This window comes from Somniosus microcephalus, chromosome 21 (assembly GCF_052327205.1).
Source record: "Somniosus microcephalus isolate GS21.2 chromosome 21, FLI_Smic_1.0, whole genome shotgun sequence".
Classification (NCBI taxonomy): Eukaryota; Metazoa; Chordata; class Chondrichthyes; order Squaliformes; family Somniosidae; genus Somniosus; species Somniosus microcephalus.
In genome coordinates this window covers 53,832,750-53,842,785 of record NC_141007.1, presented here as the reverse complement: position 1 = coordinate 53,842,785, position 10,036 = coordinate 53,832,750, and the positions used below count along the sequence as shown (strand labels likewise).

Genomic DNA, 10,036 nt, shown 5'->3' with positions numbered 1-10,036 from the left:
ACAGACTGCGGCTGCGCGGTCCACAGGCGGGGCCACAGACTGCGGCTGCGCGGTCGGTACTCGGCCCAAAAAATAAATTGAAGCCGAAAAAGGCCGAGGCTGTTGGTAGAGTCCGGTAGCTTCCCGCTGTCTATCTCCTTTCCTCCTTTGACCTCGGCACTGCCAGTCTCGTGGACTCTTTCGCTTTCCTGTTTACATTGATAGCAAAATACTGCAGATGTTGGAAATCCGAAATAACAACAGAAAATGCTGTTTACATCCCTCTGCGCCGCCCCGCGGGGGACCCGAGAGCGGGCGGACCGGAAATTCGGCCCTGGAACAGGGAGCGTCCGTCAGGCCCGGCGTTAAAGTGCGAGGTTTCCCGAAGGATGCGCTGCTCAATGAGTGACAGGTGTCGCAGCTAAACGGCCTCATTTTCTTACAAAAAAAAACTTTGACAGTTTTCGTTGCTTTAAAAAAAAATGAAGCAAAGAAAACAAACGTAATCGGGCGATTAAAGAGAGTTTTAAGAGAAGATGCCGCACGTGAGTCAGAAATTATGATGTAATATCGATTGAAATAATTCAAAATACGGTTTCTATACCTTTTAGTTTAGCGGTCAAGTAGCCGTTACTAGCTCAGTGGGTAGCAGCACCCTCACCTCTGAGTCAGAAGGTTGTGGGTTCACAGTCCCATGCCAGAGACTTGAGCACAAAAATCTAGGCTGACACTCCAATGGAGTGCTGCACTGTCGGAGGTGCTGTCTTTCAGTTAAACCGAGGCCCCGTCTGCTCCTCCCCGTGTCCTAGCCAATCGCTTACAAAGCAAAGTTGGCGGAGTACAGCTGGACTTCATATGCTGACTCAACTGAGACAAGTGTACTCTTCTGGTTAAAACAATAAAACTGTAACGTAACTTAAAACATTAAAAGAACCTTAACAACTTAAATTAAAATTGTATTCCCGGGCGTGATGATGCACTCCGGTACCCACCGGTCGCAGAAACATAGAAACATAGAAGATAGGAGCAGGAGTAGGCCATTCGGCCCTTCGAGCCTGCTCCGCCATTCAATGAGATCATGGCTGATCATCCAATTTCAGTACCCTGTCCCTGCCTTCTCCCCATATCCCTTGATCCCTTTAGCCTCAAGAAATATATCCAACTCTTTCTTGAATATATTTAATGAACTGGCCTCCACTGCCCTCTGTGGCAGAGAATTCCACAGGTTCACCACTCTCTGGGTGAAGAAATCCCTCCTCATTTCAGTCCTAAATGGCTTACCCCTTATCCTTAGACTATGACCCCTGGTTCTGGACTCCCCGGCCATCAGAAACATCCTTCCTGCATCTAGTCTGTCCAGACCTGACAGAATTTTATAGGTTTCGATGAGATCCCCTCTCAATCTTCTAAACTCCAGTGAGTATAAGCCCAATTGACACAATCTCTCCTAATACGTCATTCCTGCCATCCCAGGTATCAGCCTGGTGAATCTTCGCTGCACTCCCTCCATGGCAAGAACGTCCTTCCTCAGGTAAGGTGACCAAAACTGCACACAATACTCAAGGTGCGGTCTCACCAAGGCCCTGTACAACTGTAGCAAGACATCCTTGTTCCTGTACTCGAACTCTCTTGCTATGAAGGCCAACATACCATTTGCCGCCTTAACCGCCTGCTGCACCTGCATGCTTACCTTCAGCGACTGGTGCACAATAACACCCAGGTCTCTTTGCACTTCCCCTTCTCTCAATCTATTGCCATTCAAATAATAATCTGCCTTCCTGTTTTTGCCACCAAAGTGGATAACCTCACATTTATCCACATTATAGTGCATTTGCCATGTTTCTGCCCAATCACCCAACCTGTCCAAATCGTACTGGAGTTTCACAACATCCTCCTCACAGCTTACCCTCCCACCCAGCTTTGTGTCATCTGCAAATTTGGAGATATTACATCCAATTCCCTCGTCCAGATCATTAATATATATTGTGAACAGCTGGGGTCCTATGACCGATCCTTGCGGTACCCCACTAGTCACTGCCTGCCACTCGGAAAATGACCTGTTTATACCAACTCTTTGCTTTCTGTCCGCCAACCAGTTCTCTATCCAAGTCAATACCTTGCCCCCAATGCCATGTGCCTTAATTTTGCACGCTAATCTCTTATGTGGGACCTTATCGAAAGCCTTCTGAAAGTCCAAATACACCACATCCACTGGTTCTCCCTTATCTACTTTACCAGTTACATCCTCAAAAAATTCCAGTAGATTAGTCAAGCATGATTTACCTTTTGTAAATCCATGTTGACTTTGCCCAATCCTGTCACTGCTTTCCAAGTGCTCTGCTATTACATCTTTTATAATGGACTCTAGCATTTTCCCCACTACCGATGTCAGGCTTACCAGTCTATAATTCCCTGTTTTTTCTCCACCACCTTTTTTGAATAGTGGGCTAACATTAGCTACCCTCCAATCCATGGGTACCGTTCCAGAGTCTATCGAGTTCTGGAAGATGACCAGCAATGCATCTACTATCTCTAGGGAGGCCTTGATTCAACAACTGTTTAATTTCTGCCCGAGCTGGGTTATGATCCAAGTTCTTCCCAGCTAGCTGTTTCGGTCATTCGGATTTGAGCCCACCACTTCTGATCGTCTTGCCTGAAGAAGGCCTCGAGCGTGCTGGCAGACACCGTGTGCTCCATCTCCAGGGCCACCCGGGCGCGAATGTGGCCGTGGAAGAGAGACAGGCAGTACAAGACAAGTGTACAGGCAGAGGTAGGGAACCAGGCTGGAGATGCCGTGAAGTGAGAAATGCCATCAGTATTTGTTAAAATGGTCTGAGCTGAATTCTGCCAATATATATTAGAACAGTTCCCCATCCTCCTCCAAAATAATTGGTCCCATGGATCAATTTTTTTTAAATGAAGGATGATGTAACGTGACCTGTAGTGGTGTTGCCGGTGCCATGTGTTTTGAGGTTTTTTCATTCCCCGCCCACATTTACAACCGGTCATATTTAGTACTTTTGACCAGAGGAAGTAGCTGAGCCCAAGGATTAGGAAATCTAAGATCCCACTCTCTGGACTAGAAAGGTCTGCTCCTTCCACCAACCAGGGATAGTTGACTTGGTGATGAACTCTACCCAAGTTCTTTAATCTAGCCTTGATTCAACAACTGTTTAATTTCTGCCCGAGCTGGGCTATGATCCAAGTTCTCCCCAGCTAGCTGTTTCGGTCATTCGGATTTGAGCCCACCACTTCTGATCGTCTTGCCTGAAGAACGGAAAGGGATCATAAATCATCTGAGAAGCCTAGAACTATTTAGAGCTGAAACTTAGCTGATTATAAAATCTCAAGCTGCTAGGTAGTTGCCAATTTTGCCCAGGGTTGTAAGAACATTAGAATTTTTAGGTACAAGGAAATGCTATTGGGGCCCAACAAGGTCAAAATTAATTTATTTGAACTCATTTAAATTGCCTACTTCAATATTCTTCCATGAACCGATTTCACAAATCTATTACCCTTTGTGTAAATCAAATGATGCCCAACTTCCTTTCTTACTCCTAATTTACTCATTCTTTTTTCCCCACCCCCCACTGAGCGTTTGAATTCTTTGCCATACTGAATAATCGTGCCCAGTTCCTTGCTCCTGTAATGATCAACCAGTAATCTACATTGAACAGCAAACACCAAACTGACTCCGCTTCACAAAAGGTCCAAATCCTTTTGACTCTGGTTGCATTGTTCTTTATTATTTTCTTTACTTCCTATTTTGGTATGGCCTGAAGAAAAAAGAACGACTTGCATTTATATAGTGCCTTTCATGACCTCAGGATGCCCCAAAGCGCTTTACAGCCAATGAAGTACAGGAAACTTTGTGCTATCCGGCACCCATGGGACCGAGCTACTGCCGTTTTTTTAAAAGCTCCGGATAGACCGGTGTCAATGTTATCAGATGGGAGTTTTTCATCGCAGTATCTGACCACAAACACTGTTGCTCAGCAACAGCTTGTAAACGCTCGGCCCAGTAGCTTGGAAGCGTCTCTGAAGCTGTTGCTAAGCGACAAAGACGCTTTCCAGAGCCTGCCTGTGAAAAGCAGAAAAAAAACCTAACCAAAATGGCTGCTGATTTCTGCCGTTAGATCAAAGTTGCCGGACATTCAACTTCCGGATAGCACAAAGTTTCCTGTACTTTTTTTGAAGTGTAGTCACTGTTGTAATGTAGAAAACGCGACAGCCAATTTGCACACAGCAAGCTCCCACAAACAGCAATGACATAATGGCCAAATAATCATTTGTTTAGTGATGTTGATTGAGGGATACATATTGGCCAGGACACCGAGGGTAACTCCCCTGCTCTTCTTCAAATAGTGCCATGGGATCTTTTATGCCCACCTGAGAGCAGATGTGGCCTTGGTTTAACGTCTCATCTGACCGTGCAGCACTCCCTCAGTACTGCACTGGAGCGGCAGCCTAGATTTTTGTGCTCAAGAACCCACAACTTCTGACTCGGAGGCAAGAGTGCTACCAACTGAGCCATGGCTGACACTAATGAAGATATTGCTTTAAATATATTTTTTTAATCCTGTCTTGGGTAAAGCTTATCTCCACCCTGTGCAGCATTTGAAGGCTGAAATGGAAAAGTATCCCAAGAAAAATGGCTTCTAAAATACAAAAACTTATTTAAAATCATTTACAAAATAACTTGTGGCAAATTTGAATTCATGATCTGGACCAGCCAATATTGCGTCTGCAAATAAGGAGAAAAAAAACCTGATTCGAACTGCTTAAAGGGGTAATTTAGTAGATCTGTAGAGGACGTGATTTGTGCTTGGAAAAACTCTTCCAAAAACTGGTGCTGTTCTGATTTTCCTGTTTGCACTTGAGTTCTCAGTCATGGTATGTAAAGTGAAAGTGTAACAGTCTGAATAAGAATGATGTTATTGCTTTGAACTATAACCTAGTTAGCGTGACACATCCATTGAGTCATTATCTTCAACTTGATATACTTTCCTGTTTTAATGGAAAACATTTAATCTTCAGGAGAGGAGCTGATCCTAAAATGGTCATATTGTGATGAAGAAATATTAGATGAACAGGTCATTTATGAAACTTACAGTATATTAATGAAAACACCAAGGAAAGAGAAAGACTCTGCTGTTGTAGCAATACTGCAACCTCTACCATTGATTTGGGGAAACTCTTGTCTTTGAACATGGTATTGTTACAGGTGCCAAAAATGCCAACAGCTTCAACTAATCAAGACCATTTTGTGCATTTCACACTATCGGTTTAAGACTATTCTGTCTTTCTGTCCAATCTGAAAATGGAGAATGCTTCACCAGGAATGCAAGTGTGTCCATTTTGTGGTAAAGCTTTTAAGCGGCTAAAAGCACATCTTCCTCACTGTAAGATGGCCAGAAATGTGAACAGCAAATCCAATTCTAAAACGACAGAGGTACCGATTGCAATTCCACAGCTAGAATTGAATTGCAAATTAGTTACAACTCCAGCATTGCCTAACAAGAAGATAAAAGTTAAAGCAAACTTCGCAAAAACAGTAACACAGAAAGAAAAAACAGCAGCAACAAAAAAACAGAAGAGTTTAATAGGTTTGGGGAATGAATCGTGCACTTCTGAACAAACTGTTTGGAGTTGGGGTATTAATGAACCACAGTCAAGTCAAGGAGATTTGATGGACAACAGGGAGCCAATCGGAAAAAAACGTCAACAGTCTGTTAGTAGGACAACTAAAGGACGACCTAAAGAGCCAACAAAAGAAATGGTCAGAAAAACAAAGTTAAGTGAACATTCTTTAAAAGAAGACCAAGACAAAGTAGATGTAAAGTTAAAAGGCACTACCAGAACAAAAGTGAAGAGTACTCAAAAGATTGCAAGTAATAACTCTATAAGGAAAGTACAAGAAAATATTGAGGACAGTTCACCAAGGCCCCCACTAAATGAAAAAGGAAGTGCTGACCTGATATCAAAAAATATATTTTTTCCTAAAGTGAACTCCATTCTTAATTTAGAACATATTCAGACTCGACCAGAATTTGAGAAGGAGACAGCTGTGTTGGATCTGCAGTCCCATGACATCGTACCTCAGTCACCTGGTGCCGTCAGATCGAATTCACTTCACTCCATAAGACAAGAGAATGTGGTTCCCAAGACTGACATAAGATGTCAAAGTAACCAGAATGAAGTCACAGAAGGAATAATCTCAAATAAACTAATATATGAACAGAGTTCAATAAACAACATCAAAACTAGTGTGTGGCATCACATTAAAGAGAATTTGTGTAGAGGAACAACTACCAGTGCAAAGCAGGATTTTACTTTGAAAGTGAACACAAGTGTGAAGGAAGATGGTTATAGAGCTGACATTTTAGAGACTAGTCATAGTGCTTCTGGCTGTGATTCATCCATGAGCAATCATGGAAATGGCAGCATAATTATGTCTTCTATGCGAGTGAAGGACTTAAATAAATATGAAGGAAATCCACATACTGGTTATGTGGCAATGAAGAAACTAGAACCAAGTGACGTGAACGCACATGGTGTTGCACAGTCTGAATATTTGCATTTGTCACAAAAAGAAAAGTGTTGGAACAAAGACTTGTTTTTATCAACGAGCTCCACAAAAACACAATATTTGGATGAAAGGATTAAAGAACTTCACCCCAGTGTTTGCAGGAAAGCTGGGGTAGGAATGGAGTGGTTTCCTGAACTGTATCCAGGGTACCATAGCATTGGGTTGAGTATGCTTCCTGAGCAAACTAAACCGTTGCAAACGCCCATAAGGCTATCTGCCTCTCGGAGTGAAAATACAAAAGGTAACAATCAGCTGTATATTTAGAATGTTCCACTACAGTTCTGCCATGTTTGCGTATTTGTTGATGATTGATCATCTGTAAAATGCCTTAATCGCACGTTTAAATCCATATTTGCTTTGGGGAAAAATGCAATTCTAAAATATTTAAAATACAAAACGATCTAATTTTTATGATACTTTGCTTCAGTATATTATAACGTATCTCTCTCTTTATACTGCATGTTCTACTGACCTATGTCTGTGATTCCTTACTATGGATGCTAAGGTGGTCAAATATTTACATGAAAAGTGTAATCTCTATAACCTGACAGCGGCTCATCTTACCAATGCAATACAAGTGCTTGCTGTGTAAGTAATTGGGCCATGTTGGATTGGTTTATTCTGGTCCACTATGGTCGCAAGCACTTGCTATACCTTTTCCTTCAAGGAACTACTTTCGGCTGCTTCCTACAATCCACAGTCTACTTTCCAAACTCTTTCGCAGGGTTAGTGAGGTAGCCTGGAAATGCACAACTGTTTTGGATCCGTTTTTGTATTGGGTAATCACTCTTCTATACATTTTATTTGATTTGTACAATTGTATAGAAATTAAAATCTGTTTCATGTAATGTTAATGTGAACTCCTGAGAATTATGTCTAAGAATTATGGGTATTATGTTTGATACATGCATTACATTTTTTAATTTTTTTTTTAAAGTAGTTGCAATATTTGAACACTGCGCTTAAAATTAATCCTTTGAGTGACAAATGGACTTAAATCAACAAAACTTGACACCCATTTGTAACTGTAAATCTCAGAGCAAAGATTAATTGTTGCAAATCATTTTTAAGTGAATTTTAAAATTTGATGCAGCGTTGCCTTTGTTAATGGTGCTATGTGTCTGCTAGCGCTATGTATGAGCTTGCAGTGGAAAATTGTCTACCCTTTGCCCATTTCTTTGAAGCAGTTTTGCAGAGCTGCGCCTTGGACGTAGCTTTCCGCGGTAAAGTTAGGAAGAAGTACATTCATTTTGCAGCTTGTATATGTGCAGCGAGTTGGCAACTTTTTCTAAGAGGGGGGGTCATTCTCCAAGCAGATTCTATGAAAACCGCTTGAACTGTGACTGGAATAGAAGCAGGATGTAGTGGGGATGTTTAGTGGTCTTGCTTTTTTTGTGCTAATGGAGCCATTTTTTTTTTTCCGCCTGTTGGTGAAATAGTCGCACAGTATAAATGGGGGAGGAAATGGAAACATTGAACTACACCTCTGGCTTAAACAAGATACAAGATCTCGGTTTTAATTTTATCAACCCTAACTTCAGAAAATCTTGTTGGAATCCTCACAGCCCTCTGAAAACAGATCTTTATATTCTTCCTGTTAGGAAGTGCTGATGAATGAATAAACTTGAATTTATATAGCGCCTTTCATGACTTCAGGATGTCTCAAAGCACTTTACAGCCAATGAAGTACTTTTGAAGTGTAGTCAGTCTTGTAATGTAGGAAATGCGGCAGCCAATTAGCGCACAGAAAGCTTCGACAAATGGCAATGAGATAATGACCAGATAATCGGTTTTAGCAATGCTGATTGAGGGATAAATGTTGAGCCCCCCCAGCCCTTCGAATAGTGTCATGGGATCTTTTTACGTCTATACGAGAGGGCAAACGGGGCCTCGATTTAACGTCTCATCTGAAAGACGGCACGTCCAACAGTGCAGCACTCCCTCAGTCTCTGGAGTGGGACTTGAACCCACAACCTTCTGACTCAGAGGTGAGAGTGCTGCCCACTGAGCCTCGGCTGACGATTGATTGATGATTAGAACTCCATAGCTAGAAACGATCTGCCTTCATAGAACAGAAAGGACAAACAAATGTCAGTAAAACTGGAGAGATAATTATTTTGAATCTTGTTCCTTGCAGGTTATAGTAGGTATTACAATAAATACATTAACGTGAGGAAAGGAGGAGTCAGAGGTGTGATCACGTTGCTTGTGGGATATGCAACCCTCCGCTACATCTGGAATTATGATTACATCAGTGAGTACAGCTGTGTCTTCTGACAGTCAATGGGAATGTAGAAATTTAAAAAAAAATATTAACACCATCATATTGGAAATTGATTTTATAATTTTCTAATGCTAATTATGTTCCAGAACTACTTTTAGTAATGTGTGAATGACCATAAATGAACATTCAATTGACAAATCTTCCCACCCCCTGACAAAAATCAAAAGTGGCAATTCCTGTGCATTATCTAGACGATCTAGTAAGGAAGGTTCCTGTCAAAAGCCATTCGTGTTTTAACAAGTTATTAAACCTTTGTTTTCAGAACACGATTGATGGAGAAAATACCACTGAAAACCCAAGACTATCATGTTTTTCTGATTCACTCCACTCATACGTCAAGAACAATGGCCTCAGCAAGAAAAAATATCAAACATTTTACAGTGGATTTTAGTTACTGTCCCTTTGTTGTGTAGGGGAGGGCAAGGAAAAGGTGAGTGTACCAAAGCTGCTTTATTATGTAAGCAATTTCTTTGAGTAAAATTACAAGCGGCAATAAAGATCTTATTTGTAAGTATCACTTTTTGTAATAATTTTTGTATATTGATATTTATGTAAAGTGATTTGAAAATGCACTTCCCTGACTACTGCAGGTAAGAACAGAATTAAAAACAAATCATTAAATATTTCATAAAAATAAATGTGACTTTCAGAAAAAGTATTAACAGTCTGGCCTGCAAGTATTAATTAAATAAATGGTAGTAAGCACAATCAATTTGTTTCTAAGCTTTTTTGGGATTCTACCACCCATCACAGGTCTTTTTTAGTCTAGGAAAATTCAGCATTATGTAGGCAATATCGATGGAAGAAAACCTGACCAGCAGAGTTCTGTTTAAAATCAGCTCTAATGCACTATGGAGTTGGTTTAATTTTGAAACATGTTGGGGAAAATTGTCTTGTGCTTTCATCAAAATTGTACTAGGAGCTTGACTGTATTAATAAGCTAGAATGAAGTTTTTACTATTTACTTGTATAAATATATATTTTTCTTGGAAATTTAATTTTTTTATAATTGGGTTCTGGACTATGTCTGGTATTGGGACTTTTGCTACTATGTATACATAATGTCAGAGGTGCCTTACTGTTCACCTTTTATCTTCAGGCAGTAGAGCATATTAGTTTTGTGACGACGCCAGCACATTGCTGGTGGAACTATGGACTTGTGCAATTGGAATTTGAAGTGTTAA

General features: G+C 40.9%; 1 protein-coding gene across 1 annotated transcript; it reads left to right on the top strand.

The window, feature by feature from the left end:
* Window positions 1-15: 15 nt before the first annotated feature.
* On the top strand, window positions 16-9,510 carry LOC147102804 (uncharacterized). Its single transcript, XM_085963636.1, has 4 exons — window positions 16-524; window positions 5,017-6,809; window positions 8,706-8,822; window positions 9,115-9,510. The coding sequence occupies exons 2-4, from the start codon at window positions 5,300-5,302 to the stop codon at window positions 9,123-9,125; spliced, it is 1,638 nt and encodes a 545-aa protein (XP_085819762.1). The 5' UTR covers window positions 16-524; window positions 5,017-5,299; the 3' UTR covers window positions 9,126-9,510.
* Window positions 9,511-10,036: the final 526 nt, after the last annotated feature.